General features: G+C 40.5%; 2 protein-coding genes across 3 annotated transcripts in view; one reads left to right on the top strand and one right to left on the bottom strand.

Moving 5' to 3' along the window:
* The window catches only part of cacna2d3a (calcium channel, voltage-dependent, alpha 2/delta subunit 3a), a 106,181-nt gene that overhangs the window by 8,110 nt on the left and 78,624 nt on the right, over nucleotides 1-19,447 (bottom strand). For both annotated transcript variants that reach the window (XM_031845534.1, XM_031845533.1), the window contains 7 exons: nucleotides 7,617-7,678; nucleotides 7,328-7,372; nucleotides 7,172-7,234; nucleotides 4,381-4,451; nucleotides 2,317-2,392; nucleotides 2,141-2,193; nucleotides 1,196-1,251 (listed from right to left, as the gene is read on the bottom strand). In XM_031845534.1, coding sequence (XP_031701394.1) covers nucleotides 1,196-1,251; nucleotides 2,141-2,193; nucleotides 2,317-2,392; nucleotides 4,381-4,451; nucleotides 7,172-7,234; nucleotides 7,328-7,372; nucleotides 7,617-7,678 — 426 coding nt within the window. The remainder of the gene's footprint in view (nucleotides 1-1,195; nucleotides 1,252-2,140; nucleotides 2,194-2,316; nucleotides 2,393-4,380; nucleotides 4,452-7,171; nucleotides 7,235-7,327; nucleotides 7,373-7,616; nucleotides 7,679-19,447) is intronic.
* lrtm1 (leucine rich repeat transmembrane protein 1) lies at nucleotides 11,604-18,099 on the top strand. The gene is made up of 4 exons (XM_031845535.1): nucleotides 11,604-11,923; nucleotides 13,775-14,159; nucleotides 14,288-14,493; nucleotides 15,861-18,099. The coding sequence occupies exons 1-4, from the start codon at nucleotides 11,887-11,889 to the stop codon at nucleotides 16,376-16,378; spliced, it is 1,146 nt and encodes a 381-aa protein (XP_031701395.1). The 5' UTR covers nucleotides 11,604-11,886; the 3' UTR covers nucleotides 16,379-18,099.

The following is a 19,447-nucleotide window of genomic DNA, read 5'->3' on the forward strand; positions in this document are numbered from 1 at the left end:
ACACACACACACACACACACACACACACACACACACACACACACACAGTCTCTCACACTGGGGTCAGTTGAGGCAATCACGTGTTCTGCCATTTTTTTTTACACTAGGTTTTGGATTGTGCCTTTTTATTCTGTTTTTCCAGTGGTCACACTGACTCAGACTGAGAGGAAATGGTGAAGATGAAGACAGGAGGTCAGTGTTGAGGACACTGGTTGTTTACTCTGTACGCAATGAACTTTGTTCCATGTGCACTAAGAAAACCCCCCAAAAAAACAGCATTTTGATGATCATTCTACAAAACATTAATGTTTTTATGGGCAGATGTAAGATTGAAAATTGCTTAATTTCCTTTTTTCGTCTTTGCGAGACAGGAAAGTTAACTGCAAAAACTATTATTAAAAAAACACATGTTTCAGAAACTGGAAAATTAGGTGTTATTCATTTAATGCTGCACATGGTAATGTTGAGGTATAAGCCTTGGGCTGAAACACAATTACGTTAACTTTATATAGTTGATGATTAGGAACTATGAGATCCATAAGAACCTGTCTGTGTTTACGTGCTTTCAATGACATAAATTGCAAGAATAACAAAATCTGAGAAAATTCAGAGAAAATTGTTTTTTGGTCTTATTTTTGTTTGTTTTGCAGGGGACAATATCTTTCTTTATCTCTCTGACAATGGACAAGTGTTTTAAATTATTAAATATAATTTTTTTTTTTTTTAACTTTTCATTTTTGTTTCTGAATGTTGAAAATTTAGCACCATAATGAAATAAATGAATTAATAAATAAAAACACACAGACCCATTTGACATGTAATGAAAGCCTGTAATTAGAAAAACGCACAGTAAGAATAATAATCCTGATTCTTTCTATATCCGTAGTATAATTATTGATTCGATATTGTTAATTGAGAATCAAAAAAAATGTAGCACTCAATGTATCTAATTATTATATTATAATGACCATTGTGACTGTTTTCAACTTCAACAGACAATCAAAATAAATATGAAGAGCGGTGCTGTGTGCATGCCCGAAGCCATATGTATTAGGAATGTATATAATGTTGTTTGCATATAAACTATTATTAAATTAGAGTACAAGCTGCATACTTTTATATGAGTGTGCCCATGTGTGACTGCTTCAGACACACAGAGAGAGAATGAGCAGATAACCAAAGAGTGTGCTCTTACCTTTAGCTGTGAGGTCAGAGTACCACCAGCTGTACAAGTTGAACTCCACCAGGAATCTAAATATGGATAAGACATCGACCATAACAATACACTCCAACACATGCTTATATAATACACACTGCTACACTCTGCACTGAATCTTAACCACTTTTTACCTACATGACAAAGGTTTCTCAAGAAAGACATTCAGGGAAATGATCTATTTTCCCAAAAGATCAACAATTTAGTTTTAGAAGGAACCACGGTATAGATTTGAATTTTTCTCTCATTGCCATTTATCCATTTTGCATTCCATCAAGTTTATATGTTTCTAAAATGCCTCAAAGTCATTCATTCTAATTAAACACAAAACACTTCTTCAAGAAGTGAGTGTAAAATATCCGCGGGAAGTTCTCAATTATTGGTGTGCAGGTCGTCTTTTATTGATCTTTCATTTTGTGTTTCTGGATGATTTGGTTATTTTCTCCCTTTAGTTCTGACCTTACACAGATATGTTCACTCACTCATATGTGACTATTTATATTTTAATTCTATCTTAAGAAAAACATCAATTTAAAATGAGAAACATAAATCAAAAGATCATTATATTTCAAAGACACATAATTGCCTGCACTGTGACCGGCTGTAAAATTAGCACTGACAACTCTATCCTCACATGATGCACTGCGGCGACAACAGACCACCCAGGAAGACTCCGCAACCAAAACATGGCATCACAGGACTACCCGTGCTACAGGAAACATCAGGTAGCCATTACTGCTCATGATCACTGATGATCAAGCCAACGTGCATGTGGAGGGACTCGTAAACAATCATACAGTTTATATATAGCCACATACACACATTGACAGGAGAGGCCACCATACACGTCCTCAACAGCATATGTATGCAGTAAGCATACGCTATTACAGACAAAAGACACTCTGACATACACAGAAGTCTTACATGACAAGCTCAGTCAGGATCCACTTCACGATTGAGAAGAAAGCAAAGTAAGGCTAAAGAAAAGAAAGAAAGAGGAAACATTGATTAGACACATAAACATACAATACACGGCCCCAACTTTGCATCGCGTGGAGTGCAACGAGGTTAAACGGAGTGTAAAGAAATGCAGTACTCACATCCAACAGTGTGTGTCCACTGTCACTACTTTCTGAAAAAACCCAACATAGAGCCTGGTAGTCATACAGAGTGACCCTGAGAAGATAAAGGTGGAAAAGTGAGGACAGAGTACAGAGAGTGAGACAGAGACATAAAATACATAAGATAAACTGAACTTAAGATAGATTGAATGTTTTTATAGAAACACAATGCATTTGTCAGGGAGATATAGCCCAGATAAGTTGATATAAGTCTTGATTTACACGTCAGCTGTACTATAACATGCTTGCGGGGCTTTTTGGACTGCTGTGTGGGAACAGGAATGAAGGCTCTGCTTTAACCAACACTTTACCTACAGATAATATATTAGATGGATGTGGCGAGAACGGGAAAACGAAAGCAACTGAAAGTCGAGAGCTCCCTGAGAGGTTCCTCAAAGTCATGTAGGAAGGTGTGTGTGTGTGCGTGTGTGTGTAGATGATTTGGGGGGATATTTGAGGGGGATATCAGAGGATTTAAGGGCTTAGTAGACCCTGAGGGTGTGAGGTCTCGGTCTGTCTGGGTGAGGTTATTCAAGGGCTTCCTAACACACACATAAACACACACACATACACACTGTGTGCTCTTTCTCATAGCCTGTGGACAAGTTCCTATATACTTGACATGTGCATGTGTGTGATGTCTGAGTGGGCCCAGTCTATCCGCAGCCCTGGGCGATGTTCAAACCTCAGTCACAGTACCGGTGACACACACAGCTCCAACACACCGCCAGGAACCAATTAGCACTAAGCCAGGCCACATAATGGTGTTAGCAGCAAACTTAGACCAATGCAATATCTGTCTATGAGTATGAGTATAAGGTGTGTGACTGCTGTATATGAGTGTGGGTGTGCCAGCCTTTATTTACTTTGCATGGGAGCATAACATCACGTTCAATACTTTTATTGATTTCCCTTTTTATTGCTTGTTTGAAAAGATGGATAATCCAAAAGACTGAAATAATGGGTCTTCATCTGCAGCCTTGATGCTGATGGATAAATCCAAGCTGGCATAAATCCAAGCTTTACACCAAGCTGGCAGCTTGGTGTAAACTTTAAGTGGCACACTTTTTTTGTTTTCTTTTATCAAGACAAAAACGGTGCTGCAACTTAACACATTAATTCTCCACAGATGGCACTGGGTTTGGACAGATCACACTGGATTCATTAGTGTTAGGATATATAAGCTATATTACACATGCTAATACTTAACCAACCGTTCATATTATTCATTCATCATCATACATCGGCCTTCATTGGAAACAATCTCTCATCATCCAACATTAAAGATTCAGTGAAAGCACTTGTAGCCCCTTTGTTTTGATGAGAGGGACTGTAAACCGAAGCTGTTAGCTTTTGAGCTTCATCCTTATGATAAACAGGCGTGGTTGTCTACTTGTGCGATGATTTGCCACCTATGATTATTATGTACTGAGACAGCATAGCTGAAATCTCCTCACCCATTTCCCGAAGGCGGAACTGCAGTGGTGGAAATGTGCTTTTTAAGCTTCTGCAACCACGGTCTTTAAAGATTCAACAAATGCTGGACCATACCAGTTTGATTCCACAGTCAAACTACAAAATATGTCTGTGACTGATTCTCTGTATTTCTATTCTGAAATACTGGGAAAGTTATCCTCCAGGGTTAAATTTCTAAATTAATTGCAGAAAGTCGCCACCCACTGCTCCTGGCGTTTTCCAGGAGACAAAGCTCCACAACAAGCAATATCTGTGTGAATGTGTCTATGTGTGTGCGTCTGTGTGTGTGTGTGACTTCAAGTTTCTCCTAATTCCTCCGTTTCAGGAAAGGATTTGCTGTAATCCCCTAACGGAGAACTCTGCTGAGCGAGGGGTCGGAGTTCAGCGCTGAATAGCTCAACACGATTGGCCAAGTTAAGAGCTGTCAGCGCGAGGGAAGACATGCTCTCATTCTGTGGCCTGCCTGATATTATGCACATACATTTACACTTACCCATACATACACTTGTGCTGGCACTTATAAGTACACACTCAAACAACCACACAAGTGCAGTTTGCAAAACTTACCTCTTGAAAGAGCCCATCTGCAGAAGCTTACTCATTACAGCCCCCTCTGCTTCGCCAAAGAATTTTCCTGTCTGAGAAAGTTGATTTTATTTAATAAAACTAAAATTACCACCTCACTGTTGTATGCCTCCATGTCTGTCCAAAATTCCATCACTTCATCTTATTTCTACCCTTTCAGACATTCATGTGAATTTGTCATAATTAGCACATGAATTCTTGAGTTATGGCCAAAAACGTGTTTTGTTTAGTCACTCCAACCTTCGACCACCAAATTCTATTCAGTTCAACCTTGAGTGCAAGTGGACATTTGTGCCAAATTTGAAGAAATTTGCTCAACGTGTTCCTGAGAAATCATGTTCACTATGGGACGGACATGACCAACCAAAACGAATCAGTTCATCTCTGAGTCCATGGCTGGTGTGCGGAGGCATAACAAGTCATAACAAAATGGTTCAACACCTTAAAACGATATGATTATAATGCTAGAAGCTCTTATAGCAGGGCTCGCCAATTGGCGGACCGCGGTCCGGATCCGGACCCAGACGCCGTTGTATCCGGACCCAGGACCTAAAACCGATTTTATTTTGACAGAGCGATTCTATTTTAACCGGCGCAGCTTTTTCAGCCTTTACGGCACTTGTTCAGCGGTGCAGGAAACACACCGACCAATGCGTTGTAAATCACATCACGTGATGCAGGTCAGCCAATCAAATATGAGTATTCTGACAAGTTTCCCGAGCGAGATGTACACACACCGGGGGAGAGACGAGGAAAGAGAAGGAAGAGCAGGAGAATAATACGTGAGTCAGAGAAGTTATTTCACATGACGTTCTCCAAAGAGAGAAAAGTGGTCAGAGAGACCAGAGTCTTTAACCAAGAATGAAGAGACTCTTATAGGTTAATTCTTCACACGGACAGTTTATAACCAGTGTGTCTCACATGTTCAGAGACCGTGACGATTATTAAAAGCAGTAAATGAAGCGACACTATGAGACAAAGCACAACTCTTTTGAGCAAACGTTCCCACTCACATCTAAATGAAGACACAGAAAATAAACCCAAGAGTCCAATATGATCAGAATCCTAACACATGAATTCACTGCCCAACAATGATGTAAACAGAGATAATAGAGCTGAAACAAGTGTTAATAACCACAGATAAAGTCCATGCAGAAACATTTCTCTTTTTAAATTACAAAAATATAATATTGTGTCTTTTTGATTGACATCACTTCACACCTGAATGAACTGAATTTAAAGCTGCAGGACAATTCAGTGAAATTAATTTTTCTAAAATGAATTACTTTATTTTAAGATGCACATTTTTGAAAAGCTTTCTGTTATATCAGTTATTCTTTAATGCAGATCTTATTGTACTTGAAATGAGAAGAACATTTATTTATGTATTTCTATGTATTATTTATAATCCATACAGTTAAATTTGAAAAGTGAGAATAATAATTGTTAAAATATAATTCATGTACTTTCTTTATTTGATTTGACAGTTGTTGACTACACAGAGACGTTGTTACTACTAGGCTTCTTGAATATACACGGTATATATATATATATATATATATATATATATATATATATATATATACCTTTGCCCGGGGACATTCAATCTGGACCTTTTGGAATTTTAATTGAAGACCCCTGTCTTACAGGTACATAAGTGGACACAACCTTTAATTGCCAAACCCTAAAGCACACAGACAACACCGCACAATGCTAGGGACAGAACTAAGAATGAAATCTCCCACACATAAAGCCATCATTACAGTTTCTGCAAAAAGAACAACAATCTCATTGTTGATTTAAGCTGATCTGTGTGCTATGCCCCGCCTCCCCTCTCCATCATTTTCCTTACCACAAGGTGATATTTAAAAATTGTTTGTTTGGATTTCTTAACATTCAAGAGGCTTGATAAATCAAAAGTGTTGTCCATTTTCTGTATGAATTAATTGTTTCAACATACGGCCCAATGTGATCCAAGACTTACACAGTCACATGCCTGACATCCTGCCTGTCCAAAGTGCTGCAAACCAGGTGATGCCACAGGAATAAAGCTATCAAACCATTATCAAACATCTACCTCTGACACTCCTACCAGAAATGACACAGCCTAGTAGATCGTCCCGCTCACCCGGACCTACTGACTACTTTAATGTATCACATCACTGTTACCTTGATTTCTCGGTGATCTCTACATAACAACAACTAGATGAAACAACTTGACAAGAGGAACCCAAAATGCTCCGTCACCTCTAAATTAAGATCAAATAAAGTAAGCAAGTAAGTAACAGAAAAGAACAAGCAGAAGAAGGGCAGCGACAGCCAGCGGACTGGCTTCTAGATGAGACAAAGCCAGAGTGACAGCATGTCTGGGGACATCTAAGCAGAGGGTATATGCTAGGGCAGCACCATGTCTCCTTGAGAGCAGTCTAGGCAAAAACTGTGATGCAGGGAAAATATTTTAATTATAATAGGAAAACAAATGCAAGAGGTACAGTAGATTTGCACTGACTCAGTCCACTCTGATGTAATCTGACTTCAAATAAATTATAGACTCTCATTTGGCACAAACCCAATTGTGTTTATAGCCTACTGTTGCTGGTGTCAGAACAAGCTATTGCGCTAATAGCTCCTCTTAAATTAAAATAGCATCAAAATGTCCCTTGTGTTTTTTGCTTGCAGGAAATTTGCTATGATTGTTATGCAATCTTTAACATTAATCTTGCATGATCTGGCTCTATACGTGTATGTGTCTCTTTGTGCGTCAGTGTCTTACCAGAGTATAGTCCTCTGCTACCAGAACAAAGCCGTTGTTGTCAATGAGGTAGCAGTTAATGTTCTGTTAAATATAAAACAAAGTGTTCAAGCATTTGTAAGAAGTAAAAGTGACAGAATAATGTATGGTTGATGGAGAAAAGGAAGGCTGACCAACCTCATCATCACAGCTTATGGAGCATTTCCCATCTAATGCTGCACACTGTACGATAAAAACAATACATCTGCATTGTGTATCTGGGTGTCACATCAAATATTTAGGCTGTTTATAGATTCATTCTTTTGTCAGCTGAAAACCTTTACTGCCTTCCAAAGTCGTTTTTGAATAAATAAATAAATGGAATGAAACAGACTGGTGACCTTTAAATGTTAAAAGTTCAACCAAACAATTTGTGGTATACATGTGAATATGTAAGCATGCAGGATGTGTGTTTATGCATGTGTACCTGTCTGCTGGCTGTCCAGAATTTCTTCTGAAAGAACTCCAGTTTCATCTGGATGCCAACAGCTGAAAGAGAGACGACACAGTCACAGAGACGTAGCGACTGGACATGTGTGTTCAAGTGCAAGTTCACTGTGATCTTTATCATAACAGAAGTAATCCTACAGGCAAGAGAGATATTATTAATATAAACACAGAGTCAAAGTGAATCTTTCATTAACCCCATACGAGGGAAAACATGCACAGACTTGTCCATTACAGTGAACCCCTGCAGGACCAAATAGGCCAAAAGGGTGACTGCATCATACATGTGTCAGCTTATATTTGTGTTTGTTTAGAATACTGTAATATCTGCACACATGTGCACTGATCGTTTAACCACACTAAAAATGCAGTTTCACACAATTCTAAACCAGACCTCTCACTGTGACCACATGAAATCCATCGAATTTCCAGAGTTGGTATACAGAGCTGCTCTTACTTCCATAAGCCTCATCCCAGCAGGTCCCTAAATGCACAGATCTGACTAGAATTCCTTGCCTGGAAAAAAATATGTCAGCTTTTTCAAAGGTGGCTGAGGAAAGATTGACACATTCACCACAGGCTTTAACTTCCCTCGTCTCCCTTTACCCCCTGCTACTAAGACTCAGAGGACCTTAGCTTTCACTCGGTGGGGGTTTGCCAAGCGTTTAGGGTCTGCAAGTCTTTCCAGGAGCACAATTTATCCAAATGCAGAGCAGTCACAGGTAGTTAACTAAATGGTCAAGAATGTGGCGTTGGAACCTATTTTAAGGGGACATATCATGCTCATTGTCAGGGTCATACTTTTCATATTTTGGGTTTCTACTAGAACATTATTCAAACATGCTTTAACATGCTTCAAATAACACATTAGGTTATTGCAGGTTAAAGGTGGCGGAGTACAGGATAAGTTATTCGCTCCTCCTTCGGGATTTCAACCAGCGAATGTGGAACTATTCCTAGGGTTTTCTTAAAAGCCGTTGTTGCGCCCCCTTACATACGAATCGAACCATGTGGGATGGCACAGAGCTGTAGGTAGCGCTGATGTTTATAGTCACAGTGACATCACGGCTGTATCACAGGCATCCCACGTGGTGCCTATGGCCCTCATCCAGTGAGATGCCAGTGATACGGTTTAACCCAAATCTAGCACATAGGTGAGATTTTGACGTCTAACCCAAATGACGCTGTTGAAATGCCATGCCATGAAGTCTCAACACACATATAGATACAGTGAGTGTGAATGTAGATAGGATCCATATAAACATGAACATCCTCACTTAAAGCTTAAAAAAAATGCTTCAATAAATTCCAACACGTGAAGAGAGAATTATCAATGATAAATGGTTTGCACTTCTTTTAGTGTGCTTGTGCAATTGTGCGATTGTCCAAGTTCAGTGTGCAGTGGGGTGCTGCTGTGGCCTGTTTTAGCCCTTGCCCAGAGGAACAGGTGCAGATTATCTCGTCATAAGCTTTGCCAGATCCTTTCAGCAGCCCACCATTTCTACACCCACATGGAAAACCCAGGAGGAGAGGCTAAATTAAGATGCTGGGCAACAGCAATGGAAACACACATGGTATTAAACCATGGGAGAACCTAGATCATAAAGATACAGGATCATCTACTCTGAAAAAAGCTGAAAAAACAAAGAAGTGACTGAGACAGAAAAAAAGATAAGGAGGTGGAAGAAGTTATCAGAAAAATATTCTGTGGATTTTGAAACATGGCACCTTCAAATAATTCAAAGATGTAATATAATAGTCAACTTCTATGAAATTGTAAAATGAATACATCTACAGTATATTCTAGGATCTGTTCAGCAAGAAAAATATTTCATGGAACCATAATACCAATACGAGCAGTACAGGAGTTTACTCTGTACAAGTGTATTAGAGGTTAAAAGTGCATTAATGTTGGCTGCTACCTGGAAGTCTGCTCAGAGCAAAAAGAGAAAAGCCCAAATCCGTCTCACTAATGCTCAGATATTTTCTGTACTATGGGGTAAAATTTAATTTCCCTCGGCATGATTTAAGAACTTGGGGGTATTTATGCCCTGAGCTGGGTTTATGAGTCCAAAGATGAAGAGACGTTAAATCCACCCCATCACCATTCTCCTATCAGTGCAATTCCAGGCAGGGAGAGATGACAACCAGTTTAAATCCTACAGATGTTTTGGATTCTAATAAGGATTGCATAAAGGTACACAGCACAAGGGTGCATTCGAGTATGTGGATGATTGTGCTCATGTACGTGCTGTAGAAAGGACAAGCATAGGTGTTTCTGTTCTTTTTGAGAGTGTAGTGTATGCATCAGTTCACATCCCAGTGACGGCACCTTTAGGACAAGCATAAACCCACATTCAAGTCTCGCAATCACACAGAGCTGTCTGAGAGATGTAGGGATTTGCAAATTTGGTGGTGCATTCCACAGCAACACAGCGCAGGGGCGGATCATGTCAAGATGCTGAGAGGATGCGCAGAACAGGAAGCTGTTGTTAAGGATGCCAGCAGTCTACAAGACCTACGCTCCAATGACTTCTCCATCCTGTGTGTTTTTGTTGAGGCAAAATTGAGACTAATCGTTGTTGCAAAATCCAAATAAAAGATTCTATTTGAAAAACATTTGGAAAAAAATGTATCTGTGTTGGACCAATTTCAAATAGCTCTCTGAACGAACCATAAGATCTAATAGAAACCTTCATTAAAATCATACAAACCATCTTTGTAGGTTGCCCTTCGGGCTTTGATGCCACACGCATTTAATGCATCACATGAGATGCACATAATGATAATTTATGACCAAGAGCAGGAATAGAAGGGCATGTTTTGTTTCTCTTTGATGCTTAATATTTTTAGACGTTGCAGTCTGTACACATCAACAATATGGGCTTTTAGGAAAGGTGCCATCACACATTTGAGGATGTATTTGCCTATGCAGGTGCACATGACCACTCAAGTGTGCATGTGAGTGTGGATGCTAGAGTGAATGTGAGTGTGGATGCAAGTGTGCGTGTGTGTGCGTGTGTGTGCGCATGACCCTATACATCAATACTACATTTGGCATCTATTGTTTTTTAAAACGTATCTTTATGTGTGCATGAGTTGCTCAAGGCTGATTTCTTACACATTTACCACAATCAATGATAAGTATAAGCGTGTGACACATATTGACTTCACTATTTACTGTATATGACAGAATGAAAATAACTGTCATGCACTTCAGCAGAGGAAAGGATATACATTTGGAAGGACAGGAGGGCAAATACTAGAGAGGGTCCTACAAGGCAAGGCCGGATAGTAAGCTTAATCACATTCATCATTAAAAATGATTTGATCATTAATCTCTTCCTGTCTCCTTCTTTGTCATTTTTTTGCTTCTCCTTCAAGCGACCCATGAGGTCATATAAGCTTAACAGTCAATCCATTGACATGCAAAAAAAAAAACCCAGCAACAACTGCAACAGCTTAATATCCTGCTGTGTGCATGTGTGCATGCGTATGTGTGCATTCGTGCGTTCTGTGTTGCTGTGCTGGGGGTGTGTTCTGCCAGCCCTTCAGCCCACGGCTCACGCATAGTATCATCAGAGCATTCCACAACAATGGGTTTCCTCCGAATGTGTTCACTGGATCTTGAAGTGTTTTGAGTATTTGTGTATTTGACACAACACAATCCAGTTCTAATTCTGTCTTGTTCAAGCCTTGCCAGAGCATTAGGAGGTAACGCGAATGTCAGCGTACGTGTTTGAGCAGTGATTTAAGAAGCTGTGTCATCTCCCAGCTGTCCACTGGGAGATGACACCCCATCACATTTCCCAATGGATGTAATAGAGGAGCAGAAATAAAATAAAATCAAGCAACAAGAGAAGAGGGAAAATAGAAACAAGAGCGAGAGAGAGAGAGGGAGAGAGAGCGAGAGAGAGCGCGAGAGAGAGAGAGAGAGAGAGAGAGAGAGAGAGAGCGCGAGAGAGAGAGCTCCCTAACTCCAGTGATTCCCAGACTGGCTGGCAGTAAGCTCTGTGATCTGATCTGCCTGCTCTGATGGGGTTTCATGCCCGTGCAGGCAGCGTTGGGGATCCTGAGGGCAACACAGGCTTCTGCTGCTGATCACGGCCTCTCTATTTCCTACAGATTGACCATATCAGCCCACAGAGATGAGAGTGAGGACAGCTACTCTCAACCTACTACTGACGGCAAATGGATCATCAACCAATGACAGTCACTAGAATCCAAAAAGGGAGCTAAAAGAAGATTGAATGCAAGCGGCCCAAGAACGACTGGCAGATATGAGAGGTAGGAGCTGCACCACTGGGAAGAATATCAAAATTAATGCATTTGTGTATGTTAGTGTGTGTTTGTATTGTACATGTGCATGGCTAGGTGGGCTACTTTCAACTGCTAAGTCTAGTATGTTGTGTAAACTGTTGTATAACTGAGTGGTAATGAAGCATGGACTGCTCCTTGCTCACAACAGTTCGTGAAATAAAATCTAAATGCATAGATGTCAGCACTGCATTCACACTTTTATGGTTATAGTTGTACATTATCATTGAGTGTTTCCTGTTGTGTATAGATATTGACATTGGTATCAAGGTGATTTAAAGCAGTACTTGCTGTGTGTGCATGTCGTTACAAGCTTTTCTATGTGTACTATGGGCTGGAGGGACACATCAGAGCAAAGAGCCATTCTGTTGACCTGATTCCAGAGCTGCTGTTACAATGCTCCACTGAGCTAATGCTGTTTATGTGTGTTCATGCATTGTATGTATATGAGTTTGTTCATGAGTAAGTGCAGACGTGTGCAAGCACATGTGATTGAATGCATTCTTGCACGCGCACACACACACACACACACACACACACACACACACACACACACACTCTAATTTCACTAACAAGGTTGCAATCAACACAGCGCTTCGCACAATAGCACACTAAATCCTCAACTCAGCCATTTCCTGATTGTTTTTGTTGATGCAAGCGACACATTATCATAAGAGGAACACTGCCAAGAGCCGCTGTACCAAACTAACACCTGAGATTAGAGCTGGGAGCGCCTGGGTATTTCTAAGTCTGTAAATCAAAATCAACTGCATGATGTTCACCAGCCAGGCAAAGACAAGATGATTACGTGCTTGTAAATGGGACACTGTCACTCTAATTACCGAACTATGTTACAATAGGGTATATTCAAAGACTAGGGGATCCGTGGAAGGGAGGCTTGAGTATTTTCCAAGTGATAGTGCTGCATAACAGCAGTTGTGTGTGTATGAGTGTTGTGTGGCCACAGAATTTAAACAATTACATTTTGCTGTTTCAGGTTACTATAAAAATGAAAGCTGCTTCATCACAAGGGCATACCATAGGCAAAGATTATTGTGCGGCATTTCCCTTGGTACGGGAGACAATGAGATAACTCCCATTTTAGAAAACATTAAATAAACCCAAACAGCAACATGGCTGCAGAAGGTCTCAGAACAACATTTTATGCCTATGGAGATAAACAGGGTGCAGCTAATCAATCTGTTCAGGATTTACGATTGTAACTTGTGAGCCAGCTTCATTCCCAGGCTTGGGTTTGAGCTTCATTTCACTGAGCCCCGAGCTAGCCCAGCCAATGCTATAAATACTGCTGTAATGCTCCAGAAGGAATGGACATGTGAAGTCATCTCAAAGGGAATCAGACACCCAGTATCTGCTGCATATGGATTTATGTGTGGGTGCAGTGTGGGTGAGGGGTTATGAGTGTTAGGTGAAGCCACTAAGGGCCTCTGTCTAGGGGAGGGTGGCAAGTGGGAGTTGGCATATTAGTAATAAGTTTACATTCTTGTATATTAGACAAAGAACAGTACTATCTGGGCAAAAGCTAAAAGACTGCATTCTTTTCTAAAGACTATATTTTCAAATGCATTTGTGTGCACTTAAATGTTTATTTTCTGTGACAAAAGCCTTTATCTACTTCAGTGAAGATGGTCATTATGGCAATTGAAGACTGTGGTGTGAATGTATACAATTATCAAATAGCAGTCTAGGGTATTGCTGAAAGAGATCACATCTTTGGACATCCTAGAAAATGTTTAGTTGCAACTACACAAGCATACGTTTAGATATTTAATCTAACAGTATGTCCTCCTGTCTCCACAGTGGTACTGGTGTGTGCCCTCCTATCCCTACTCTCTTTGTCACATGCCTGTCCAAAGGAGTGTAACTGCAACAGCAACACCAAGGTAGTAGACTGCCGGGGTCAAGGCCTATATGACATCCCCCGACGACTGCATCCAGACACCCAAGAACTGTATCTCCAAGATAACCGTATCAGGGGGCTGGGATCAATGGCTTTCCGAGAAATACCATTTGTCCGCATTCTCGATCTATCTAATAACTCTATAACATCTGTTTCACCGACTGCCCTGCTTGGTCTCAGAACTCTACAGCGCCTCAGCCTGGCCTACAACAGCCTGAGAGAGCTTGACAAGCGATTGCTTGGGCCTATCCGCTCGCTTTCACACCTTGACCTCTCACACAACAGGTTAAGCAACAAAACCGAACAGATAGAATTTTGTTATTTGTCCTTTCTCAAACAATGTACACTGTAGAATTGATCGCACATTGCTAAATGTATCTTATGTTGTTTCCTTGCCATGCCCCTACCTGCAGCCTGTGGGGTTTGCCTGGAGCCATAGGCGATAGTTTGAGGAACCTAAGCCACCTGGGGCTAGCACACAACAGGCTAACACGATTGGACCGCTCCCTGTTGGAGGCCCTGACCCACCTGGACAGCCTCACACTACGAAGTAACCCGTGGAGGTGCGACTGCCAGCTCATAGGCCTCAAACTCTGGCTGGAGACCTACCTCTTTAAAGGTTAGACCACAGAAGCTCCAGGTAAAGGCTGGAGCAATGTCTTTAACATTTCAAACTTTCATTTATCTCAATGCCTTTCCTGCTGGGCATTCGATTATTTTATCGTAATGTTACATTATTGACTGACTTTAAACACAAGTATCGTGAAACTATTGGATTAGAAATAGCTGGACTCTGTATTAAAATGAACAATATGAGAGAAGAGCCTATTTTAGCGATTAAAATAGATTGACTGACCCCAGATGAATGTAATGTTTATATATTTTGTGCTTGGAGAGATTTACATAGTGCAGTTAAGAACAGGCTTTAGGTCTGTCCAGACCTTTTAGATGCTGGAATGAGTGCGTGTGTCATGCTGTTTGGTGTGAAGCTGAGGAAGGAATGTAGGGTGTTTAGGCTTTTATACTATTGTGTACTATTGTTTTGGCTTTTAAACTATTATTAACATCTGATGAGGGCTGTGTTTTGGAGGTGACCACATGCATGTATGAGCCGTATTGGATAATGTATGGTGACGACTTACAACATTTACAGTAAAATTATAATTGTGACTGTCTTCACTAACAAAGCCTGACCTTAAAGCTAAATTAAAAGTACCATGAAGCAATACGAATAATGTTGCAATGTTAGGCATATGCAGCAGCTTTTATAACTATGGTGGTGATCTCTGCAGCCAGAGATAGAGTTGTATTAAGAGTTAAATTGGCAAGTACATTATTTTCCATGCTAGAACAACCTCAGCATGCATTAGATAACATATAACCACTGTGCAGTGAAAGCTACACTCGCTTGAAGTTGGCTGGCCCGCCTACATGCCTATGTTACCCTGACACAGCTTTCGTCTTCGAGGCTGAAAATTCTAATTACTGCAAACCAAAACAATGGACCCAGATACAAGGATGTGTGCTTATTAGAGAGCCAGCGGTTAATCAGGCAGGCAGAAAGGAAGGGTGTGACAGAGCATGAAAACCGAGACAGATGAATAATCAGAGAGATTTAAGATACAAACAGTGGGAAACTGATAAAGACTTAACTATTTCACTTTTTTTTAACAGACTTGATTCATTGAGCTGCAGTGGTTGAGGTGTAAATCAAATCACACTTGCTAATACAGTCCTTTAAAGTACGCCATTACACCCTACACTAATAAATATCTCGAGTAATCGGCTGGTTAAGGCTCAGCTATGATGCAAACAATTGCGGCCTCCTCTGTAGTAAGCTGCCAGAAAGTAAATGGGCAATTAACAGAAGGTAATGTACTTATAATACACAACACCCGACTGATGCATGCCCCACTATTCCTTCCTGCCCCTCAGTCCGTCTATTGCTGTCCCTCTCTGATCTAACTATTTAACTCTGATCCCAAGGTGGAGTGGTGGATGAGGTGCTTTGCTCCCAGCCAGAGGAAATGAAGGACAAAGACCTGCAGAAAGTACCTTACCAGCTCTTCCACTCCTGCATGGCCACAAGCTACCATTACCTGTTTGCGAACATACACCACTTGGAGAATGAGAGGCTACTGCGTGGCCACACGCATGGCAACCATGCTCATCCCTCTAGCCACGCTATCCATGTCCCCATGGCAATGGGGGAGGGTTTCGGTGGTGGAGGAGGAGGAGGAGGGGGTTTGCCAGAGTGTGAACCTAAGCAGAGGCACCGGCCTGTCAACTTGCGCCATGCAATTGCCACAGTAATCATCACCGGCGTAGTGTGTGGGATTGTGTTTCTGATGATGCTGGCTGCAGCAGTGTACGGCTGCGCTTACGCCGCTATCATGGCCAAATATCAGCGGGAGCTGAAGAAGAACGAGGAGTTGGCAGCAGCACAGGGGGCAGACCATGCCAAAGCAGATGAGAAGGAATCACTGGAGAATGCTATCGCCTAAGAGATGATAACATGAACCCTGGACCTAAAACCTGGGCCTCAACCCTTTAACCTAATCTGCCATGTGTTAGTGCATGTGTGAAAAAAGAAGAGTGAGTGATTCTTTATGTGTTGGAATGTGCGTATGTTCACCTCCTTTCTGAGACGTGGGTAGCTAAACTCCACAAGTATTTGACTATGCACTGATGAGAAGAGTACCTTCTACTGTATGCGGGTTCGTGGGGCAGGCCAAAGAATCCAAAAGAAATCAATTCCAATTTTTCTGAGAAATGCATATCACAGAACAAATTGCTATATATTTATAATTGTGTACTTGTAGGTATAATAGCAAAGCTCTAGTATTTAAAAATGGATTTCAGAATTAGTTGTCTTTTGGTTGTTCATCATTTTGAGTCTGATTTTGAGGTAATGCATAGTAGGCAGCTGCTGTCAGTTAAGTTCTGTTGTTAATATCATTGACGTGAGCGTATGAGAACAAAAATGAGAGTGTTTGTGTCAGTATTTCATGTGCTTGAGTGTGCGCGTGTGGAGATGTTTACTGTATGCACAAATTTACAAAGAATTTAAGAGTCTGTGCCTAATAACGTGATATCGTTTTGAGAAGGATATATGTTTTCTTAAAGGATATTTTTCTGATAACTGAGGTGAAGATGGGAAATTCATTGAAGCAATAATGAAACAAACTAAAACAACAACAACACCTGGACTCAGCCTTGTTGTTGTTTTTTTTAAATAACTTTACAGCTTTATGAGTTTGAATTATCATCCTGCTGCACAAAGTCACACCCACACACACAAACATTTAGATCTACAGTTTTTGAGATCAGTCGAGTTTTGTTTGTGAGTTAATGCTGATTACATAATGGTAGTCATGTCATTCAAAATGTATTACATAAAATAAAGGGAAATATTTTACCTGCTTACTATACGTCTACTGGCAACTAATTTAAGAATTATTTGCAGAAAGTATCTTAAACCCTTCATCCTACTAACTGCGGTCCCAGCAGACCCCAGAGGTATACTGATTTTATAACTCGTATGTGCTTTGCTCTGTCATTCCAATTTTTCAGGGCTTTGTCAATCAATTTATTCTTAATGACTTCATATCATTGTTTTCTGTTTCTGTTTTAATAAGTGCTTTTAAATAATCATTTTAAATACCAATGTATTAAAGCACCCAATTGCAGCCAATGTAGTTTAATAGATGAAATGGAATAGACAGCTAAGATGTTTGCCACGGGTCCTCTTCTAAAGTATCACACACTATCAGGGTAATGACATGACCATTCTTAAATAGACACGGATGCAGCCACACACAGATTTCCTCATTTGCTCTCTGTATTTTTTACATAATATGCTAATTATTTGCAACTTTTCTAAAATAACAACGTTTATTTTTCTTCAGATGCCATTAATTACATAACTAATTATGGTTTTGGGATGAATACATTTGCATTTTGCTCAGATGTTTGTATCTTACAGTATTTCATTTTTGAGGTCCTCAGGGACCCCAGTTTTCTAGACCTTCTATTTTAAATATGTTGATAGGATGGAGGTTAAAAGAGGGTTATTTAAAAAAAAAAAAAAAAGAGGTCCACTTTGGAGTGTATTCTGCTGTTGAAGCGTATTCCTCTTTGTTTCACCAATTGTTCAATTGTTTAAAAAATAAAACAGGCAATCTTGAAATTAGTAGACATTGCATGGTGTTTTTGCTCCTGTCAGTTTAATATGTTGTTGGCAAAGTAAAATTGTAATTATTTTAGTTTTTTGATTAATGAAGTTTCTGTCGAATCATTATTATGTCTGATGGAGTTCACTGGTTCTCTGGGAAAAAGCTGCTTGTGACGTGTCTAGTTATTATCTATATATCGATAATTTGCCATCAGCATGAATGTAAGCTTACTCAGTGTGGTGTGGAGGTACATGAATGTACACAGATGGCTTTGGTCTTAACGCCTGACCTGAGTTTTGTGGCTCTGTATATTACGGCGGCAAACTCGCTGCACGTGGCTCAGGATGTGACCACAAACACTGACACACACACACACACACACACACACACACACACACACACACACTGACACGCTGGAATACACACGCGTGTATGTACGAACACGGTAACATTGTGACTCAAGTGATGTCTGCAGGGCCAATGGTGTGTGATGTCATCAGCCTGTCCTTTTCAGTTAGTGTACAGCGTATTCACAAGTCCACAGCTCAGTGGAGCACAGGGCAGTGAAAACTGGCCCTAACTGGCCCACGCTAAATTTGCATTCCAGCCTACATCTCTCCTCCCATCTGACTCTCTTATATAAAATCATCCTTACAGACATCCCCCAATCTGACAAGCATGATCGTCATTACTGTACATCAGCACCCAATGTAAAAATAGGATTATCATGAAACCTTGTTACTGATCAGTCATTTTGAATTGCTGCTAAACAGCATTTTAGAAAATGATATTATGTTAAAACAACAGAGACCAAGTCAGCAGTGTCAAATAATACCGTGGGCTGGTGTAAACTGTGGGCTGAATGCGTATTGCTCTGCAAGAAATCTGATGCATCCTCTATGTGTATGTGTGTTTGTGTGTGCATTGTGGCACTGCACAGATTCTCCCATCTCTGTCCTTCTGCTCCAGTGGTTTCCCCCAGGCCAAGAGTACCCACAATGCACTGCTTTCATGTCAACGCATTCAGGCACCATGAAATAATTTTCTCTTTCTCTGCCCTTTTATTTCTTCTCTTATTTTATCTCTGCATTTCCAAAAGATGTTCCACTTTCTGCTTTCTCCAGTTTTTCCTTCCTCTGACCAGACATTTTCTGTGATTCCCCTACTGGCATTACTGGCCCTCATCTGTTGACAGGTGAACTTAAAAATATAATTATATGAAGAAGCTTGTATATGAGGCAAAAGCTGTGCTCCATATTGTTCTTTGGCGCATATGTTGGGCTGTGGAAAGGATTGCAACAACTTACACTTTCAAGATATTTCTACTGGGTTTCTGAAGCTGTCAATGTAAAATAAAGCGGGAAAACAGGATTTCCAAAAGGCATGCAGAGGGTAAAC

The sequence above is a fragment of the Anarrhichthys ocellatus genome, unplaced genomic scaffold, assembly GCF_004355925.1.
Source record: "Anarrhichthys ocellatus isolate YVR2014 unplaced genomic scaffold, GSC_Weel_1.0 scaffold5, whole genome shotgun sequence".
Taxonomy (NCBI): Eukaryota; Metazoa; Chordata; class Actinopteri; order Perciformes; family Anarhichadidae; genus Anarrhichthys; species Anarrhichthys ocellatus.

Coding starts and splice junctions, on each gene's coding strand:
- lrtm1 (XM_031845535.1), top strand. CDS start 11,887: ATGCAAGCGGCCCAAGAACGACTGGCAGATATGAGAG. Junction 14,160..14,287: donor CTTGACCTCTCACACAACAG/GTTAAGCAACAA, acceptor CCCTACCTGCAG/CCTGTGGGGTTTGCCTGGAG. Junction 14,494..15,860: donor GGAGACCTACCTCTTTAAAG/GTTAGACCACAG, acceptor TCTGATCCCAAG/GTGGAGTGGTGGATGAGGTG.